The sequence below is a fragment of the Wasmannia auropunctata genome, unplaced genomic scaffold (genome assembly GCF_000956235.1).
Source record: "Wasmannia auropunctata unplaced genomic scaffold, wasmannia.A_1.0 LD335328.1, whole genome shotgun sequence".
Taxonomy (NCBI): domain Eukaryota; kingdom Metazoa; phylum Arthropoda; class Insecta; order Hymenoptera; family Formicidae; genus Wasmannia; species Wasmannia auropunctata.
In genome coordinates, this window is record NW_012027562.1 from 337641 (window position 1) to 359712 (window position 22072).

Here is a 22072-nt window from a genome sequence, read left to right on the forward strand (position 1 = left end):
CTTAATTTTTTTCTTTATAATTACGAAATTATAATGACACTTCTTAAAAATCTTAATTATAGTCTTTTATCTTTGTAAAGAATATAATTTTAACGATAAGGAGACTCAGATCGCACATAAAACGGGAAGATTTTCTAATGACAAACTTCAAAATGCGATAATTAATGTTTGATTAAATGCAGAAATGCGCCATTGGATTTATATCCTGCTGTAGTTTTCATAAAGGAGAAATTACTTTAAGAAAAAGAATAAGATAAACTTGAAGTGTTTTAAGACTTTCACCAATACAAAAAGATCGTTTAATTAATTTTTCTTGGTCTTTGCTCGCTATTCGGAACATTCTCAATCTCCGCTCAGAAACAAATGATGATTCGCATGCCTTTTCTAATTAGAAGGATTTGTATGACGTGTTGTGTTGCATCCTCGGTGGTTGTAAACAAGTCACCGGGAATTTGCAATTAGGACACGTCCAACTGTTTTACGGTGCATCCGAAGATGGTATCAATTTAATTAAAGTCTGGTGGCGATAATTAAATCGTGACCATCTCCTTGTGAGGGAATTTTGCGAGAGAATTCATCATGATATGCAAAATAATGCACGAATATATCAGACTTTAATACGATATACAGGCTGAAAAATAATCAAACAAAAAGTAAAAAAATATTTTGTAGTTAATTTATACATCAGACATTTAACTGGTGTAATGAATACGATTATTAATGTAATTAAGATTGTATTAAAGTTTTGTATTAAGATTTAATATTGCATTAACAGTTAATGTAATTTGTTCGATCAATTTGATTGAACTTGGATTGCCAAGATGGCTAGCTTTGATTAGACAATTATTTCTTTTATGATCAATCAGCTTCTTATTTTGAAGATACAAATTGTTGTTGTAAATTCCGTGCAAGATATAAACTAAGGTCTCAACGAAATCCGCTTCGTGCATATTAAATCGATCGCTTGCTTTTCAATTGTCTCGAGAAAAGAGCTCTGTCACAATTGTCGCGAAGAGAGAGAGATATGAAAGCGCAATAAAAAGTTCCTATTCATTCAAGTGAAATGACAGCGTGTCCGCCGGACTTTGTTTAGGAAATAAAAACTTGAAATTAATATCTGTTTGAAAAACTGCCTCTGAAAAAGCGTATAAATTAGAAAAAGTATTAATTGTTACGTATATTTTTCCAAAGACGTATATCTCATGTTTATTACAGTCAGAATTCTAGATTTATTGTATTGAATAACGATATTGGTCTCCAGAGAGAATTATAAATTATTTGGATAATTGTTATTATAAATAAGATTATATATATATATATGTATATATATATATATATATATATATATATATATATGTCTATCGTAATATGCGACAGTTATTCCTTATTGATTATTTAAAGAATTTTACGAAAATTCCAGAGAAATGTTGTTTGCGAACTATTCAGGGAAACTATTTGCCAAGTTTACGGGGGTTGAAGATATTGTAGATCACTATATGCGCAGAAGTCAATCTCGACGCAGGGCGATCGGGGAGGATCGGAGGACTTCAATTAACTTGAACTAACAGCTTCGAAGCTATTCGATCGTTATTGATTGCAGGGAGCTCAACCCTCTCGCATTTCGCGATCTTCTATTTGGACGCACGGGCTTGGAGCAACGACGAGCACTTCCGCGATCCAATCCTACGGGAGATCGAATTTGCGGCGGCGGTCGCACCGTGTTTGACAGAGTTGCGCGCGCTGGTGCAACGTTTTCTACGATTTAATGGGCGAGAACAGAGCGAGCTGCGAGAGTTCAGTAGGCGACGCGCGCTCCCTGTCACCGTGTGTCCCCGTGTACCTACATCCCAGGCTCCAGCATCACTCGCGCATGGACCCGCAGTACGCGTTCGATAACGCAGACGCAGGTGAGTGTTACGATCGTCAGGGACGGATTTACATATATAAATTGAAGGCTTTGCGGCTCGCACAGTCGCGAGGAGTTGCTCCATTTTTCCGTGGGGCACGTCCTACTTCCCGAAATGTTCTCGGACACATTTAACCGAAATGCATTCTCCCAGATTTTTTCTAGATGCGTATCTATAGATGAACGAATAAAGAATCAGATGTATTTCCTTTCGTTTTTCTATAGATTTCTTTTAAATGCTTTGTCTATAATAGACGAGTGACAGAAGCGTATCGCTTCGTTAATTGTTTTCTTAAAGAATTCATGAAATTTCAAGTTGCTGCTATGCTGCACTTGCACTGAGATTTGTTAACAATATCTATCAAAAAAACACACTCAAGTTATTCGCGGAACACTCAACATGTATGATATAGAACGTTTTAAAGATTTATTTAAAAATTCTATTTTTTATAAGTTTTAATTTAACAGTACTTCCAATTTAGTTGGTAGAATTTTAAGATTATAGTTTAGAGCTGCACAGCACAATTTAATCCTGCCGACACCGGCGACGTTATATGCGCGTGTGGAATTTCGGGAATTCACAGGCGCGCGGAAGCGTTACAATACCGCACTAATTTCGCATTTCGCATAAAAGTAATTGATGATGCATATATCGATCGCGTTAAACGTTCCATTAATTATATTAATTCGTATTGCCGCGCCGTATTGTCGAAAGGGAGTTATGCGCGGCCAGCGTTGCACGAGCGGTTTGCTCGGTGGTGGTTATTTTTAATCGTCGGACAACCAGGGAGATAAAAACTTGTCAACCGTTGCGTCGTAACGTGCGCATAAATTTTAAGTATATAAGTTGTAACGCCACGGGATGTAGCTTTCCTCGAATAACGAGCGCATCTGCAAAATTCACCGGTGAATCTCATGAAGCGCGGAAGCCCGGCGTGACATTGAGGATCAGAAACTTCGGGGGGAGGCGCATTATATCTTAGTTATTGCTTAGCTTAGTGATGCACGGTACATTTTGGCACGGGATTTACGAGGATAAATTTACGTCGTTCAGTCATTATTTTTATCACTTTATGATGTAATTGACTTTTAATTTATTAATAAATAACGTTTAACACGCGAATCGACTAAAATCAGGATCAATTCGCTTGACTTATTAATTCAATTTAATCTTCGACAACTCGACAAGCTTTCGAATTTCATTTGCACAATATCGTTCTACCTGAATGATTATGATGCCGTTGAAAATGATCCAATAAAAGTATTTAAATGAAAAATAAATAACGGAAGTATATTTAAAACTTTCTGTCACGCAAAATAAATTTCATAATAAAGTTACAACTTGTACAATACGTTATGACAATATTAGTCATAAATAAACTGAATATGGATCATATGTCTCTTTGTGGGAAGTTGAAGTGTCCGAATTGAGAATTTTACAAAATTCACCAGAGAGAGAGAGAGAGAGAGACAGGGCTTTTCCTACCATCGTTAATTCTATGGCAAAAAAAAATCTGCGGATAACCAATGTGACCATTTTTCAAACTTTATGATTGGAAAAGCGTTGGGCCGGGCGACAAAGTTTTTCCATTAGCTAGGAGGAGAGGAGTGAGTTGGCGGTTTCATCAGGGCAGAGGATTTCCCGCGTCCTCCTTCTCCGGAAGATTCTCTCTGAATTGCATCCTCGCCATTAGGATCATAGTGCGCTGTAGAGCGCCCTGCGTTCTTTCCGTTATCTCGCACAACCCTCAAACTTTCCTCGCCTAGTTCATTTCGCCGAAAGTAGCGAGATAAGTCGGATGTCAACAAATTTATTCCCTCGTTGACTTCTCTCTCTCTCTCTCTCTCTCTCTCTCTCTCTCCCTCCCTCTCTTACTCTCTCAAATTATTACAGCATCTCATAAGAAGAATTTTACGGTGAGAGGAAACACGGTAGCGCTTGAACCTTTAATCATTTCTACCGCGGAAATTGCTTACTCATGAAATTAAAATCTTCTTGATCACTAAACATTCACGTATAATGAAAACCCAATGATAATTCTGTATAAAATAGAGTTTTGATAGGGGAAAAGTAATCGTCTAATAAGTTCATTTTTTTTGTAAAAGTGTATTTGAATATTTTTACTAACTACTTGATTATTTTACGTTTAAATAATTTTGTATCCTAAGTTTTAAAGGCACGATTGAATGTTTCCTATACACGTGTATAGTTTTATAAAAATGAAAATCATTTGGTTATGGTGAAATATAAATAGCATTACTGTATAAATCTAATCGACAAAATTATATCGATAATTTTATAAAATAGAAACTGCTTTTATATTATATATATGTATCAAAAATATTATCCTTATTGCGTAAATATGTATTATTATTATTAAATTTCAGATTAAAAATTTGTATTTTTTCCATAAAAATAGAGTACCAAATATATTATTAACTGTATAAAATTTTTTATATTTATATGCAATTCTAAGAAGTAACTTTCTTATTTACTTTGTACATGATATAATTGTTTCTATTTTTCAATGATGAGTTGTGCGTATTATTTAGCTAGGCTAATCTTTAACAATAAGTATTTTTAAGTCTCTGGGTATCTCTACCAGCGAATCTATGCAATGACTTTTGAGGATATCGAGACCAAGGCACATTTGTTTCTTTCTCAGCACATTAACTATAGCATTAACTATAAGTACTAGTTAAACGCACTTGAATTTTCTATAAAGCTATATGAGCGTTATGTATAATTCAGCTTTTCATTCTCGTCATTCTCGCGTATCTTGTCCATCGTGATGTCGCGATCGCTCGCGGCGGCTTTCGCGCTTCCGCCTATGCAGCTGGTGAAGCAGGTGTCACCTTTACCAAAGTTCTCGCCGTCCTCGATGGTCTCCGGCATCGGTTGGTTCACCGTCTCCGGCAGATAGAGCGCCAGGAAGCCCGCCACCAGGGCGATGAAGCCGAAGAGGGTGGCTGGTACCCGCGGGTCCAGCGAGTCCAGCAGAAAGATCATGGGCGTGAGAGCGGCGCTGAGACGCGCGCACATGGAGCCGATGCCGAGCGCCGTATTCCTCACCACCGTGGGGAACAGCTCGGCCGTGTAGTTGTATACCACGGCGAACGAGCCGGCGATGCAGCTCTTGCCCACGAGCACTATCGTGACCGTCGCCACGGCCGCCAAGTGTCCGGTCGTGCCGGTGATGACGGCGGCGCAGATGCAGCACACGCTGCCTATCATCATGAACGTGCTGATCAGGCACCTCCTGCCGGTGCGGTCCATGATGAATATGATTAAAATGTACGACGGCATCTCCAGCACGCCGCTGAGGAACAGCATGAGAAACGGATTGCCAACGAGATTGCCCATGTTGAGCGCCAGTCCGTAATAGGCGATCGAGTTGGCGAACCAGTTGAGGCAGATGTTCAGACTCTTCTTGCGGAGATTCGGCGTCCTGAAGAGATCCAGCGCGCCGTGCGATGTCTCCTCCTTGGTCTCCTGCTGCAACTTCGATTTGCCGATCAGCCTGCCGGCGTCCACGTTGACGTTGCTGCCGTTCACCTTCAAGGCCTTCTGCACGATGATGATCGCCTCGGTGGCGCGACCGTGCGCCCACAGCCACCTGGGCGACTCGTCCATCAGCCACCAGTGGCCGAGCAGAATCGCGCTGTGCAAACCGTATACGATCTGCAGCCACATGCGATCCTTGATCACGACGCCCCACACAGCCACCAGCATAAAGCCCATGGCGAAGGCCAATTGGAACAGTATGCCGCACACGGTCCTCTTCGACGAACCCACCAGCTCCATCGTCAGCACGAATCCGGTGATGTACGCGCCGGCGGAGCCGAAGATACCGTACAGGAAGCGTATTACCAGGAAGACGTAGTAGTTGTTCACCAGGGCGACCACTACTCCGAGCAGTAGCTGTGCCACGGCGGACACGTAGAATATGATCTTCCTGCCGTACTTGTCTGCCATGCTGCCGAGGGTGACCGCGCCCGCGAACACGCCGAACATGTACGAGGATTGCGCCACGGCGCCCATCCAGCGTCGCGAGCAAACGAAGTTCCACTCCATGCCGCGGGACGACTGGAAGTACGTTGTGTCGTAGGTCCACGAGTCGCATTCGCGGGTGACGTTGTCGTGGTCCAGATAGTGGCAGCTGTCCAAACGACGTGGAAGATGTTCCAGCACGTCCGACGAGTTGTCCCAGTTGTGAGCGGTGAAATTGAACAGCTCCCTGGTCAGGACGGACGACACGTTCGCTTTCGGGATGTCACACTGATGCGCCGGTATCGCCGCGACTGTCAATAGAGACAGCATGTGCACCCCGGCCGTAAGGGCGGCCATTAAGTGAAAGCAGTACTGTCGGAATTGATATTTGCCGAATTCACCCAGGTGAGACATGAGCTCCTCGAGATCCTTGTCCACGCTCGCCATCTCGGCCGATCGCTGGGATCACAGTCGGGACACTTATTTGAATATCTTGTGCCGAGTATCGCGGCTATTTAAATCGCTGATCGTCCTCGAGTTAGATGTCGCATACGCTGAAAGGACATTTGCAGATGTAAATTATTCAGCGTACTTGAATTGCGAAAATAAAAGAGAGATTGCGGAGATTTACATTATATATACGATAATAGACACACGCACATATTATATAAATAAAATTCAAGAACGATCATATTAATATTTATTTGATAAATAAGTAAAATAAAACTTCTGTTAATAAATAAAATGACAATCTTGCTTAGAAATATTTAAAAAAATTAACACATGGAGATTAATAATTTCTCTATTGATCAAGTGAAATGGCAGTCCAACTTAACATTAATTATTAAGTTAGCAAGATTTCTTATTATAAACACATTAGATTAGATCCAATGATGTTAATACATTATTTGTTTCGGTGTAAAAGAAAAAATTTTTAATTTACAATTATTTACACACAATGATTAAAGAAATCTATCTGTTATATCTGCAATGGAATAGCCATTTTCGTTTCGTATGCTACTATAATCACGTTGCAAATTATATTTGACCTTTTTGCATAACACATTTTGCAATAAAATGTCTGATGTCTATACTTTTACTACTCTTTGATCTAATTGCAATCTGTCAAATTATTTAAAAATCAGTACGTTCATTTTTCCATTGTGCAATAAAAATTAAATTCCTCAATAATTTTATGAGAAAGTGTATTGCGTGTATAGCAGTTTTTATCTCAAGATACTTAAGATAAAAAGAAAAAGGAAATAGAAATAGATCGTCTGTAACAATTGACGAAATTTTTTATTCTGATATATTAGTATTATTATCTTGTTAATTGCTGTTGAAAGAAAAGAATCGATTTACCAAACGCAAGTTATAGAGATTAAAGTTCAAATTTAGACGATACAAATTATCACTGCTGACATAAAAAAAATGATACCTTGATTTCGATTACAATTGTGCAGCGCAACGAGTAACATCCACTCGATCACGACGAATATCACGACGAATGACAAGTGGATGGCTCGTGTGTCGATGATCGATAAATCTGTCGGCACATTGGTCCCGATCGCGAAACGTGGGAGAGCGGCTGCGCGAACCTCCGCCGTCTCTAAGTAATGCCTCCGGCGAGCTGAGGAGAACGACTGGTTTTCCGTTCTCCAACTTGAATCTAAGAGATTGGACGATTCCTCCAAGTAGACTTTGTAGTATTTAACGAAATTTGCGGCCGCCCTTGCACGCGACACCAGCCACTCGCGCAATCGTCACTTGCGATCAGTCGCACGCCGCGCTCGATCTCTTTCTTCCGCGTGGATTCCCTTGGACCGGTAAATTCCACTCTGCGAGACGTGACGTGCCCGTCCGGGAAAAGAGTTTCGCGCAAGACGATTACGTTATCAATCACCGGCGACCATAATCGAGAGCCTATATATAGTTGTTGCCTACAAATTATTAAAAGTAATGAACACGCTTGACCTTGCAATCAGTGAGATGCATTTACTACGATCGCTATATATCGTCAATTCCGTTTAAAATTTCTTAATAGAATAAGTAATCGTTCTCAGCTGTTACTTCTTACTCGACTAAATAATCTCTTTACTGCATTATTTGTGCACATTGTGGTTTTTAAAGTAGAGATTAGAAAGGATAAAAGGGAAATACCCATGGTGTTGCTCATGTTACTATTTTATCGTTTCAAGAATCATTGGTTGCATAAATTACATGTAAATGAAATGAATAAAAAGATATATTATTATAGTTGAAAGATATTTCAAAATAACTATATTTTTCCTCGCTTTGAAAGATGTGTAGATAGTTTATAATGTATGATACAAAAATATAATTATATATTTATGATAACATATTTTATATGTGTCAAAATTGCTAAAATTATTAGTTATTACATCTTAAGACCGTAGCTATTTAAAGAGTTCAGCTATTCCGTTTTGATTATTCGATAATTTTGACACAATTATTTAGATAATATTATATTATTTAATTAACCCAATTGTGCAAAAGCGCGAAGTATCGTTCGTTATCGCGCTAATTATCGATTGTTTTCTAGCATCGTTTTTAATTTCAAATTTGCAGCATATTTTTTTGAATAATAATTTTCAAGTAATATGTTTATTCAAAAGTGGAAAAACACTTGTTGGTTTAACTTGTGGAGTAAACCGGATTTCTTATCGGTCACATGTTACTGTATCATGTACTGATTATGCTTGCGAACTCGGCACTGTAGTTTCGAGAGCGTGTTATGGATGGTATATTGATCGGCGATAGCAGTTATTTTTGATACCCGAATAATAGCATGTACGTGCAACCATCGAGGCATGACGATATCACATATATTATCATAGTACTTCTTTATACACAGATCGGAATTATTGACATTTCACTTTGATAAACGTGCTATGTACTTTTTGCGCCGAGATCGTGTCGACGTGTGAATTCCTGCGGCATCGGAAACTCACGGGATCTCGAGGAAGAGAAAGGAATGAACTTTTTGCTATTATGAAATGGATTCGTCATTTAAGAGAAAACAAATCGTTGAATGCCGAATGAGACTAAATTTATTTCGGGAATAAGGTCATGTTTTTTTTTGCGTAAGATAAAAGCGTCGCAATCGCCAGAAATTGATAATTATTAAAAATATTGTCTAATTACAATTATTACGATACGTTAATCAACATACGTATATATAATTCAAGAAAGATTTTACGGAGCTAATTAATGTCATAACATTATCAGTTGGGATCTCAGCCTCGCATTTAATTAATTATCTTGAATCTACGAAAAATTACATTTGTCACGGAATCTTTAGCTTCAGCTTGACTTCGACTGAGAATGCGATTGCGACGGTTCCTGCCTACGCTGTTTGAGGCACATTTTGTCATTGTGAATTTGTGTCGCGTGTTTTCACGGCGGCAAATGTCGCGACACACATAAATGCGACAGCTTTATACAACATCGCGTTATCGTCGCGTTGAAAACTAATCGCGCTGTCATTATCATAAATCCATCACATTATTATTAAAGACTAGGTTTTCGTATCGCTGATAATCGCGCGCGTCCGCGATAACGCAAATCTTCAAAAGTCTCGCATTTGCGTTAAATATTTTATTATTCAGTTAAATATTTTATTCTAACGCGCGCGTGTTTTCTTTGTCTTCAATTCTTAATTTTTGTCAATCTTTAATTGATAAAATAATTGAAACTGATGCCTGAGAGAGATCCTGGTCTCGATAGAATCACTAATTCACAGTATTTTTTCCAAATTTGCAAACACGAGGAACGTGCATTTTTCTGTGTATAACTCTTTCGAATTTTAAAAATAACCGCATAATTTTGATTACCACTGTCACTATCAGAATCACTACGCTGCTCCTTATCGAACTTCTCTCGACGAAGCTGCGCGAATGAAATCAGCGGATATTCGTAAGAGGCTACGCAGAAGCGTGATAACTGACGACAATGGTCGCAGTAGTGGAAAATGGGGTACACTGAACCCCTCAATGATACATCAAATAAATTATTATTTGCTCGTTTGGCTGCCATTAAACGATGATAATAATGCGCTCACACGTGTAACACATATTCGGCCGCCAGCTGACGTTAAGTGATATGTTTGCCACGTTAAGTAATGCCCAGCCCATGAGCTTTGCCGCTACTTCGAGTTTCTTTGAACGTCACTGGGCCGTTGCCGAACCCTTCAATTAGGCAATGTGCTTTGTGCCTCGCGTCCTTGACATTACTCTACGTCGTTACATGTAGTTAGGCGATAATTGCCGGCAATGACCGTCACGTGGGACGTATGAGAAAGGCGGTCGCTCGGTCTCGTAAAATGACAGATAGATTATTCATAATTCGTCGATTCGTCTCGAGCTGCCAAAAATCTCATCTCGCGCGTCGAAAAATTGAGCGCGGTAATCGCGAGCATTCACTTTCAGGCCAGGAATGCGTTTAACGAAATTCGAAGTATGCGAAAACGCGATAACTATCGTAACCGATCGTATCGATCTTGCGACCGATTGTCGACTAGTTAGTTCCGCTTGTTTTCTCGCTTTAAACTCTAATTTATGCTAAATCTAAGTGGTCGCTGCTTTGACGAGAGAGTTTTTGCGAATACATTACAATGTGCAATCTATTTGCTCCGCCTTTTAAATGCAATTGCGGCGTCCCTCGCGTTCATTAAGAACGACGCCTCGCGGGCGCGACGTTCCGACGATCGTTAACGAAAGAGAAAGTTATTTGCCCGAGCGTGAACCGTCTTTTTATCCACGAGAGGCGAGGACAAAATTTCTCGTGATAATTCGCGCCAGCGACATGACAACGGGAAAACACACACGCCCGTGTCGCACGATCGGCAATAGTCCAACAATGTCGATCGAGTGGCCGGCGAGCATATCGCTCTGTCACTTCGTTCAGCAGAATCGAGTTTCAAGGTAATAATCACCGGGACGAATTCGATCGACATTTTCCTGGTTCAATTATGAGTATAGGTGCGAGTTAGAAGTTTTAGATGCTAGTTGCAGACACGCTTATATTTGTTGCAATTTAAATTGACTCGTGACAAATATTGATTATGTAAGCTGTTACAGTCGTGCGTAAAAAAAATTATTCAACCGACAGTTACAAATATATTGAATATCTGATGTTTCGGAGATGAGTTATCAGCTCGTTATCAGCGGATTGTGTTAGAAAATAAAATTCCTCACGTTTGTAAATACAAAACATATTTATGTTTCTCGTTTATGAACGTCATATTCGCATGATTAATGACACCGTTTATCGAAGTAAAATCTATTTCTCTCTACAAACGCTTAAACAGAATATAATCCAATACCTGATGTTTCGAATTTTCGAGAGTTATGCTTATCAGACGTATTTCGCATGAGGAGATAAAATTCTTCGTGTCTATAAAACAAAATGATGTCACATCGTTTGATCAGCGATACCATTAGTCGGAGGGGAAAAAAAATCTATTTCTATAAACACACTTAAACGCAATAATTCTTCTTGCTACACACAGGGAAAACAGGTATACTGCCGAGGCAAATGTAGCGCTCGGTTGAAATTTTAGGAAAGACAGAAAACAAACGGTCTAAAAATAGATTTTTAACATGCTTAAGACATGACACTTTGAGAAATAACTGTGTAGGATGTGCTAATTTCGTAATGATATTGCGTAACATATCTCTTGCCGCGCTAAAGCGTTACGAAGTGACGTTCAACGTGCGACCTGTATAATCAAAGTATTTAACGTCTCGACGTCTGATAGACAAATGTCGCGCGCTCATTATTGATAATTATTCGAGTGTAGACACATTCGGGTGCAATTCACGTTGTTATTCTTCTGTTATGTCAACGTGGCATAAATCAATGACATGCTACGAGATAGAGTGATTGGAGCTTTATCCCGATAACGTTTTATTAAGCGGCGCCACGCAACGACGTTCTTATCGGATTTCTTCTTTCTGGCGCCAACTAAAGTGCATCCAGAATAAAGCGTAATGCATTACGAAAACGAGATTTTATTTTAAGAACACAAGCAAGAAAATAGTAGAGTATTAGATAACAATTGAATGTATCAATTATCATTTAATATTCTATTACTTTTTTGCTCGTTGTGCATTCGCACGTCTTAAATTAAAGTTTTCGTAAATTATTAAATATTTCTTTCTGTGTTTACTATCGATATTTTGTGTTCTTAATATAACTTATTGGAAATCGATCTCCGTAAATACAGTACGTAATAAAATAGATCGTTATCCTTAAATGTTAGAAAAAAAATAAGAAAGTAGTACAGTATTAAATGATAATTGATTTATTCAATTATTATTTAATACTCTACTGTTTTATTTTTTAAAGAAACTGCTAGGAAAAAAATAAGAAAGTGATTGATTCATAAGAAATTTATTTATTCAAAATTATCATTGTATACTCTACTGCTTTCTTACTTTTTTCTAACATTTCAGACAATTTGTATTATACATATTGTACTTACAGAGATCGATTTTAATAAGTTCAGAAAAAAAAATATCGATAATAAACACAGAAAGCAATATTTAATAATTTAATTTTATTTAATATAATATTATAGCGCGCTTAAAAATTCTTTTCAGTTTTATTCTGCCTTTTTTATTTTTTCTTCCTTCAAAATAACGTGATAAAATGGTTTTTTATTCCGCGTTATTAAATCAAGTCGCGTTACCAGAATAGAATTCACTCTTGTTGATATATCGTATCAATATACATATATTTTATAAAAATCTGACTTTTCTCTCATTCGTGTTACTTTTTGTCAATAATTCGCGTTTCGTCGACGTTAAAAGCATTGAAAATTGATACGCATTAATATCGTCTATCAGTTAATGCAAAGAGAGGAAATTTAAAATGCAAAAACGTATCGAGTGCGTAATTTTTACTCGTATACATTTTATTTCATATGTTACTCTTGGCTCGGATATAAATCGCTCACGAAAGTGTGCAGAGTGGCATGCAACGCGTCGCGATTTCAAGACGGGTATTTCTTCAGGCAATAAATTCTAAGCCGGAGTCATCAGTCTGTCTGCGCTCCATTAAGGTGTCCTGCAGCGTTCTGCGAGCACACATGTAGGAGGGAAAGATTCCAGCACAGCCGCATCGTTCGCATCGCGAGGTTCGTCACGTATGCTCGTGCGGGCGTCTCTTCGGCTGCGGAATAGCAATATTTTCGCGGCGCCATCCGCGAACGCGCAAAGATATTCCGCTCGAGCGCGGCGGTCTCGGCGAGACGACGAGAGACGTGGAGCCGGATCGGTGGTGCGGAGACGCGCGAGAGGCGTGCATGCGCGCGAACCGGCTGCTGATGCTGCTGCGTACCGGGAGGCGATGCGATGCGGAAGAAGAGACGGGGACGAAGAGGTTGTGGACAGAGCGAAATTTCAGGCTGCCTGACGGAATGCGGGTCAGACATTAAACGGCGGTATCGCGGCCCGCCGCGGCGGATAGAATCTGGAACGGGACGAGGTACTCTCTATGGCGCGCGTGGCGCATATACCCCGTACCGACGATAATGGAAAAGCTATGTTTACCGTCGAGATACGCGCTATTGTTGCACGATGTGCTGCACGCGCGATTGAAAAAAAATCGCGAGAACTCGCGGGGACGGATCAACGAGGAGTGGCCATTTCGCGGCGCTAATCTCGAAATAAAGGCGAAACGTGTTGAAAATGAAAATGAAGACAGACGGCAGTATATGTGCAGATTATTCTCTTGCGCGCTGTGATCCCGCGGAGGTTCTCGTCATCCTGCATCAACATATAGAGTTTTAAGAGTTTCCTTATATTTCGCCAGTCAGTTTTCTTCAAATTACTTTGGCTTACGCACTGCAGGCCGCGGGCGTGCAGGATTCCGGCATCCAGCGCACGACTGCAAGTAACGGATTCCAGTGTCAATGACCGGCGTAATCGTCGAGTATTGATAACGGGTCAAAGTACTCTTTTTCTCTTTGGGCGCGCATTCTCTGATAACGCCTCATCGGTGATGTCGATGTAAAAAGTGCCGTTGGAAACGAGATCATAGAATAGAGATCAAGATGCTGGCAATTATCGGTTCCAGTTAGCCGCGACCAATAAGAGTTTAGACGTGTCTACATATCACATAACGTCCTGGATTTACGGTACTCATGCTTAATTTAGATCGTATGTCAAACTTGAACTTTAGAATCAGCAGTTTCTATTGATGGAAAAAAATAATGAAATATTGATAATTGTATAAGTAATTAAAAACTCAGAGATTTTTTTGTAGAGAGAGAGAGAGAGAGAGAGAGAGAGAGAGAGAGAGAGAGAGAGAGAGAGGAGTTAATGGCATAAACAAATCATAACAATAATATATATTGAGATACGAAAATGCCAACACGATCCAAAGAGACTCTTATAGTGCTTGAAAATCTTATATATAAATCTTACAATTCTTTTAGTTCATGCAAACTGCGCGCCGCTTAATCGTCGGACTTTAAAAATATATATGACTTTACTAATATTGTATATGAAACAAAGTTTAAGTCTTTTTATATTATTTTCTTCTACTGGAACAGAAGATTAATATTGAAGATGTTAATTAAAGGTATTTAAATGTGAGAAGAATTAATATCACCCAAGCTCTTCAATCCACTTAATTAAAAAACATGAATAGATAAGCCGAGGCGTAATCTTTATTCTCTCTTTCTCGCAGTTATCAAGTTATAATTCTTCGCAGTACCGTTGCACAGCATGAATGTCTCGTCCATGAATACCTGGGACGATTGCCCCGCGATCGGGCGGGCGCAATTTCAATGCGCGATATCGATATACAAGTAGCCGATATATAGGTATACGTTGACTCGGGCAAGATGATTCGTGCCCGAGATATCGAGTTATCGCGAGTTTTTCGCCCGAGCTGCGAAGAGGCAGCTCTCGTTATCCGATTATACGATTTATTTTACGAGTATACGCGACGGGCGGAAGTAGAAGCCGCGGGGGTGGGTGGCGGGATCCAAGTGGATAATGGTAGAATAGATATAGGGTGAATGCACCGGGTATGCAGCCACACATACACACACACATACCACACACACACACACACACACATACACAGTCAATGGGCAAATATGCGTACTGCATGTTCGGCGCCGACGATCGGATGTTTACTTTGGACCACCATCGGCTTTTTGCGAAATTTTGCAAATCCCTCCGAACGCGACACGTGAGCTCATTTGCGTATATATTTGAAATGGATCTCGGCGACACGACTTGCGGTGGTTATCCGTTAAACTGAGGTACCGCAAGAGAATCTCGTTTAAACCGCATCGTTTAAACCGCGATGTGCTATAGCGCATGCAATGATACGTAAAACTCATTCGGTTTATTAACAGGTTCAGCCGCGACGTAGCACTCGACGCGTTTTAACGGAGCGATGATATATACTCGGACAATGAGACATCGTTTTTACACTATAATATGTATCGCGCGACGGATCAATTATTATCCTACTATCAGTCTGATTTATTATTGAATAAGATCAACGCATGTATATTTATAATGTAAGTAACGAGTTGTTCACAGGCAAGCAAACATCTCGTCGCTCCTTGAGTTGTCAATTCGACGTGCGTTTATCTATACCTACGATTTAGCAGTTATTCAGCAAAGTGATCCGTCATTGCGATAAATAACTGACCTTCCTCATGTCAGTTTCATGACTTTATTGCGGAATATCAAGATGTTGTATCACAATATGATAAATTTTCTGCCCGGTAGGCAGAAAAATGGACCTGCTTCCTGCTTTCGTTTCGGGTCATGGTCAGCGATATTAAATTGGAATTAGCGACTCTTTGCGTTTAGGCATTAGGCTGGTGACACACGCAGTCGTCGTATCCAATGTTTCAGCAGATAAAATGTGATGTGTACGGAGATACGCACGCACATTAAAGAGAAGCAGGATATTCGGTAATAAACGCGAACAAGATAATATTTCTTGTTAAAAATAATTTTGGCTTTTGAAATTTTTTGCTAATTTTCTCGTTGTTTTATTTTACATTATAAATTTGGTTAACTGTGCCTCAATATTTTATGAACAGTGAAGATCACTTAAAAACAGCAACTCGTGAAAATTTCTTTCTAAATTGTTTGTGCTCAGAAATCGCCCATCTTTATAAGAAAAGGAAATTATTTCAGCTTTCGAATATTGCCGTATTACCGCTCTATTACCGAACATCCTGTATGTAAGGCCGCGGAGGAAACGCGAAGGAAGCGCATCCGGGCGGAAGAAGCCTTAAGAAATTTTCGGTTTCGCTGAAGGAGGGTCTCTCGTATACACAGGTTTCGTAATTCGTATACGCTGCTCTACACGCCCGATTACAATGGTGGATAACGTCGGTGTCTCGTTCCGTAAGGGCACACCACAATGAAGGGTAACCCAAGCCCCAAGCCTCCTCCGTCACGGCGTAGATGGACCGTGTCTACGTTCCCGTTCACCCGGTGTAGGATTACCGGGCATGTGTGCTCCGGGATTTTCGATTCACCCGTATTCGGGTCTCGAGAGCTTCGCTCTCGGGGAAAAAGAAATTTGATGTGCCAACCTCTCGGGAATTCGATCGCCGAAACACGTTAGGCTGATAAGAGTCTTTGGCCGCTAATGGAATAGTCGAAGCTCGCCTCGACTTTGCGCGGCGCCCCATCCGATAAGGAACTTCGCCAAAACGACGATGAATGAAAAATGGTATTGTGCGCCGGCCAAATATCAAACCAATGACGTCTCGTCTGTCTTCCTTCCATGATTTTAAGCGCAATTTTATACCCGTAATAATAATAATGACTTCCTACATCTGTTAAAGACGCGGTTGAATGCAATAGAATACATTTAGTCACTAAATTAAACGAAGATAATTACGCTGCGAAATTGAGAATCAAGGTAATTATCTTGCGCGAAAGTGAGCGCGCGCAAAAGAGATTTGTTAATTTTACGAATATCAATAAGAATGAGAAGTAATGCGATAAACGTGAATGAGCTCCTGTATCAATTGTTGTTCTTCACGCGCGCGCGAGAAACGCATCCCGACGAAGTTCGTAAGCTCTACGTCCGAGGTATGGCACAATTGTGAAAGTGGAGTTCTGGGTTAATTCACTTTCGCACTTATATCGTCAGCGCGCGTTGGTACATGGAAGATTCAATAACGCGGGTCTCGTGTGTGACAAATCGCGCGCTACGAGCCGTCGCCGGGCGTCGCTGGCGGATGACTTCAATCAATTAGGGACGCTCGTTCGCCTAACTCAATTATCTGTCCCTGGTAATTTATAGGATTATTAGGTACTTACTGGCCGGCCGATATCCCGATCTTAACTTATCGATTTTCGATTGGCGGATTAAAGGGCTCGTTTCCGCCGCTTCTCTGCGACGTGTAATTCGCGACGTGCGCTTAAATAAGACTAGCGCCTTAATTGCTCGACGACAAAAATTCTATTTCTATTTGACAAGCGATTTCTACACCACGAAATAATTATGCCACACTTTGTTCATTTACACAGATGCACCGATCTTCGATGTTTTTACAGATGTTTATGTCTGTGTAATGATTTCTGCGAAGGAGAAAGGCATCATTACGCAGGTCGTTATTCAGAATTATAATTACGAGACTGACAATGTAAATATGTGCGGATTAAATAAATCTGTTTTTTTTTTATTTTTAATGATACGTAATATTGTAATTACGTGTTTGTCATGCGAGAAGCAATTGGAACGCACCTAAATTAGACGCGAAGATTTTTGATACAATATACTTTTTATAAAACAGTACGTTTTTCCTTAATGTTTTGTAAAACAAAAGCAATTTTTGCTAGATATCGCTGCTGATTAGGTATAGAAGGTTTAAAGTTATTTTTTACTTTTATTAAATTATTCGATATATAACGTAGTGTTTCGATTTAAACCATCTTTCTTGAAATCCATTTTACAACATAAATCTAATTCTTTCAATGATTTTATAATATTAGCCTATTATTTTATTATTTGATTACTGATTTCAAAATTCCGCGGTTTTTTCTTTCACTATTTTGTCTTCGCGACTCTATATCTATTATTTTATCTTTTTTCTATCTAATCTATTTATTCTTTATTTTCTGTCTATTTTATATTTTTTTCCTATATCTATTTGCTTGAATAAAATGTGAAGAAATTTACTGTTCAAATCCGTAGATAAAATTTTGTGATTTTTTTTGTTTGCGTATAATAAAAATTTAGAGCTCTTTAAAATTGAAAGATACGCTAGACAGCGCGTGATGTATATACATATATCTTCCTCGAGTTTATACTCCGTACCACGCTTGTATTCATAAATGAAAGATTGGTCGTATGTCGCACAACATAATGTTTATACAAGCTAAAGAAACGTTCACGTCTCTCGACTGATTTCGATAGTTTCTATGTGCTGGTGATTCTTATTGTAAATACGGCGTTGATTATACAGTTGTATCTACAAACTATATTTACCGGGGCCAAAATAAATTATACAGTTATGAAGAAATCGCATGTGTGTTTCAAAACTCAATAAAATACAGATTTTAAACATTAACCAAGATATGAGTTTGAATAAAATACGTCACAAATTATTTTTTATTTGAAGTATCATATTTGAAATCTAATTAAGAATGCATTGGGTTGTAAATTGTGAAACCATAATTCTGAACAAAATAAAAATTAATAAAACTTTTGCGTATAATTTTTACATAATTAATAATAATTAATAATAATTAATAATAATTTAGTTGTATTGTACAACTAAATTTTAAATTTTATATAATTGTTTTAATATGATTTTCTGAACACTGTAGAACTACAGAGAAATATTATACTTAAAATTGAATTAATTAAATGCTTAAAATTAGTTCGTTAAAATTCATGATGGGATAAATTGGATTTTATAATAAGCATTTTTCTTCAAAGTATTTTTCTCCGAAAAAATATTGTATAAACTACATTACTATTATTACGTATAACGCACGCTTCGCATTATACACGCAGATAATTTTAATGATTACATATACACTAATTATCGTGCCAACACTGTGTGAATCCTTTTGTGACTTCGTATTAAATGGCTATTAAGTATAGTTTTAAATTACTGCTTGAAAAAAAGATAATTTTTTCAAGGTAAACAACATACTTCTTGCCTTATCATCCTTTTCTCTTTCGATAATTGATTGATCATTACGAACATTGCACACTTTGTACATGCATATTGAACGGTTCAACAAAGCTCTCTGATGAGATGTCTGAATTATTGATTTACTACTATAAGTAAAATAATCCATTTAAATAAAATTTAATTAAAATAATCAAGATAAGAAATAATCAAGAATAATGAGCTCTTTTAGGAATATCGAAATGACGAAGGAGCAGAATATTTCGTTTGTATACGCGGATATACATGCAAGTTATATTGTGATTTATTTAACAATTTTCTGGTGAGCTCATTGCTATTGTACAAACCTGTGATTTCTAATTGTCCGTTAAAATTGATAGAGTTCCGGTTTCTTTTGCATTTTTCATTAGCAATTTTGACGTCGCTATAATAAATCAGAAATTTATGTATTTTCAACGTAAAAATTACTTCTTTATAAAAAAATGATTATGCATATATGATTTCTGTAGAACAAACTTTGATGTAAGTACTGTGATAAAGTTACTTGGATTTATAAAATAATCGAACAATTAGACAATTAGTGGCAGTAAAAAAAGCTCTTAAAAAAATAGAAAATATCGTTCCAATGAAGTATAATAATTAGTAGGATAAATAAATTCGATCGTAGAATTTCCCGAGGACGAGGACAAGGTACAATGAACTCGGGGACACATCGGATTGGGGTTAATTTGGAATGTATACATGCTTGGAAAGGGACATGCCTTCCTCCTGGATATCGATCGTTGCGATCGTCGTTCGCAACAAACCGGACACCGGTCACACCACCGCTCGTACGGTATCCCGCGATTCGGAAGACGGCATCGCACTTGATGTATTCGGCAGGTGAAGGGACACCGTACATGATGGCCGATACGGCGATCGCGGCGACGATCAGGAAACCTGGATGACCAGGAGAGGAAGCGACGAAGCTGTATCGTGAATCGCGCCCTGTTCCTTGGCAGTTGCGCGCGAACCATCGAGCGGAGCGGAGCGCTTTCGATGGTGATCCTGTTTCCCGATCGGTGCTCGATGGTACGAAGTGTCGTGGGATAGAGGACCAAACAGCCGCGAGTTCGAGAGATACCTATCGTGTGAGTTCGGCGTTTGATTTCAAAGGCAAAAAATAAAATTCTCGCAATATCGATTGGCTTTACCGGCGTACAACGTTTGAAAAATTTAGAACTCGTTTTCCAGTTTACGTTGACGTATAACGATTTTACGATATGGTCTCGGTGTCGTTAGAATTGTGTATGTGAATCTGAATAACGTTGTTATTCATGCGAAGATATATATGAATCATTGAATTATCCAAAATTCTGGCTGTAGTGATTTCCGTATTCCGATACCAATTTGGCACCAGATATCATTTTTATCATTTCCATCGAAGTATTATTTCATTTTTTATAAGAAAAGAAATTTAATTTAGTATAAAAATTAAATAATACTTATATTAGATTTATTGCACGATTGCTACTTTCCGTGTATTCCTTAAGAAGACAGAGAAAGGTTTCTTAAATATGGATATAGGTTTTAAATGTATAGTGTGCTTTCAAATGTCATGGCTAACCTTGAACATCTTTGAATAATGTCGTATTGGTGACATAATAAGAGGATGTGCGTAGCATGGAGGAATACAAAGATAAGGAGTCGTTCTCTTATGCAAGAGCTTTGTAATCCGCGGCAATAGTGAGATCCGAGTGCTCAGGAAATCAGCAATCAACTTTCCTGTCCTAGGAGCGCATAAACGCGGTAGATAAATCTTATCATTATTGGTACACGAGATGCGAGCATGATGCGACGGACGGTGCGTCGAAGGTGCGCAAAATCTCATAAAACGTACCTTACATCTTTTTTTTTTACGACGCGAAATCAGCGCGTCTGCAATGCGCGGGTGTTTGCGGAAATACGGGTGCAATAACAAGTAATTCCCCGGCGAACGTAAATTGTCTGCAAATGGAAAACACGTGATCGTACGTGCGTACGATTTGTGATATTAAATATTTGCTTTAGCGCAGCGTTTCATTTAAATATTATACAAACTGAACGACGCGAAGATAGGCAGAAATTAGCATTTATATTGTTCAAATGAAATGATGAAATGCTTTAGGCTGCATTGCATAGTATAACTTATTGTTAGCATAATATTTATTAAGAATATAGCTAACATTTTTATAGGAAAATTGTAGCAATTTTACTTCATTCACGCGGCTGGTTCGCACAACAACTTTAATTCAAATTGCATTGTTGTCTCGGTCAATGCACGTAGGATCGTGTTGTAATTGTTGCAAGATATTCACGACAGATCGTCGGTGCAAGAACCTTACATCAATTCAGGCACGCTATTCGCGTTTCCTTGACACGCTCACTCGCACCGTTTGGAACGTGAAATTACTTTCAATGATCGGTTGCCTTCACCCGGTTTACGCGGGACAAAAAGTTTTCTCGATATAGTGATCTAATCAAAATTATTATTCCCCTTCTTCAACGCGCCCGATAGTTTTTTAAAATTCAAATACTGCACAATTTCGAGATACAAATGACTATATATTGTTCATATTAAACATCCAGTTAAAATGTCGAATGGCTTTATTGCTGAATTTATTTTCCTTGTATCTATTCTAAATATTTTTAAATAGGTACAGGCAATATTTTTTTTAGATGTAAAGTAAAATAGATATTCGTAATTAATCAAAACTATCTACCTTTTTACCTTTGATTATTTGAACGTCCAGCTAAAATGTTGAATGTCTTCAATTACTGATTTTATCATTATTGTATCTATTCTAAATATTTTTAAACAAGTACATATCGGCAATGTTTTTTTTAGTTCCTATCTAAAAAAAAAGTATGGTTATCTCACTATGCTTACTTTGTTGAGCGGCTGTCATTACATATTTTGACAGTTATTATTGTGTATTGAGATTTTTAGTAATATTGGGGTTAATAGTGTAATAGTAGCATATATATATATATATATATA

General features: G+C 38.5%; 2 protein-coding genes across 6 annotated transcripts in view; one reads left to right on the top strand and one right to left on the bottom strand.

The window, feature by feature from the left end:
• Nucleotides 1–1789: 1789 nt before the first annotated feature.
• LOC105457267 (aminopeptidase N-like) overlaps nucleotides 1790–22072 on the top strand; it is a 31690-nt gene continuing 11407 nt past the window's right edge. Inside the window, exon 1 of one of the 3 annotated variants that reach the window (XM_011701853.1) lies at nucleotides 1790–1907. Coding sequence is in view for 1 of the 3 variants with exons in the window: in XM_011701851.1 (XP_011700153.1) it covers nucleotides 20882–20907 (26 nt within the window). In the remaining 2 variants the exon portion in view is untranslated. Of the gene's footprint in view, nucleotides 1908–20058; nucleotides 20184–20847; nucleotides 20908–22072 lie in introns of those variants that run through there. The other 2 variants (XM_011701852.1, XM_011701851.1) reach the window with 2 other exon arrangements.
• On the bottom strand, nucleotides 4371–10410 carry LOC105457268 (organic cation transporter protein). Of its 3 annotated transcripts, XM_011701855.1 has the most exons (4): nucleotides 9752–10410; nucleotides 8713–8874; nucleotides 7336–7837; nucleotides 4371–6451 (listed from the first exon to the last, which is right to left on the bottom strand). In XM_011701855.1, the coding sequence occupies exon 4, from the start codon at nucleotides 6342–6344 to the stop codon at nucleotides 4644–4646; it is 1701 nt and encodes a 566-aa protein (XP_011700157.1). In that variant the 5' UTR covers nucleotides 6345–6451; nucleotides 7336–7837; nucleotides 8713–8874; nucleotides 9752–10410; the 3' UTR covers nucleotides 4371–4643. The 3 variants fall into 3 exon arrangements, with proteins under 3 accessions (XP_011700157.1, XP_011700158.1, XP_011700156.1); XM_011701856.1 differs by lacking the exon at nucleotides 8713–8874; XM_011701854.1 differs by lacking the exon at nucleotides 9752–10410 and having other exon boundaries at nucleotides 8713–9266.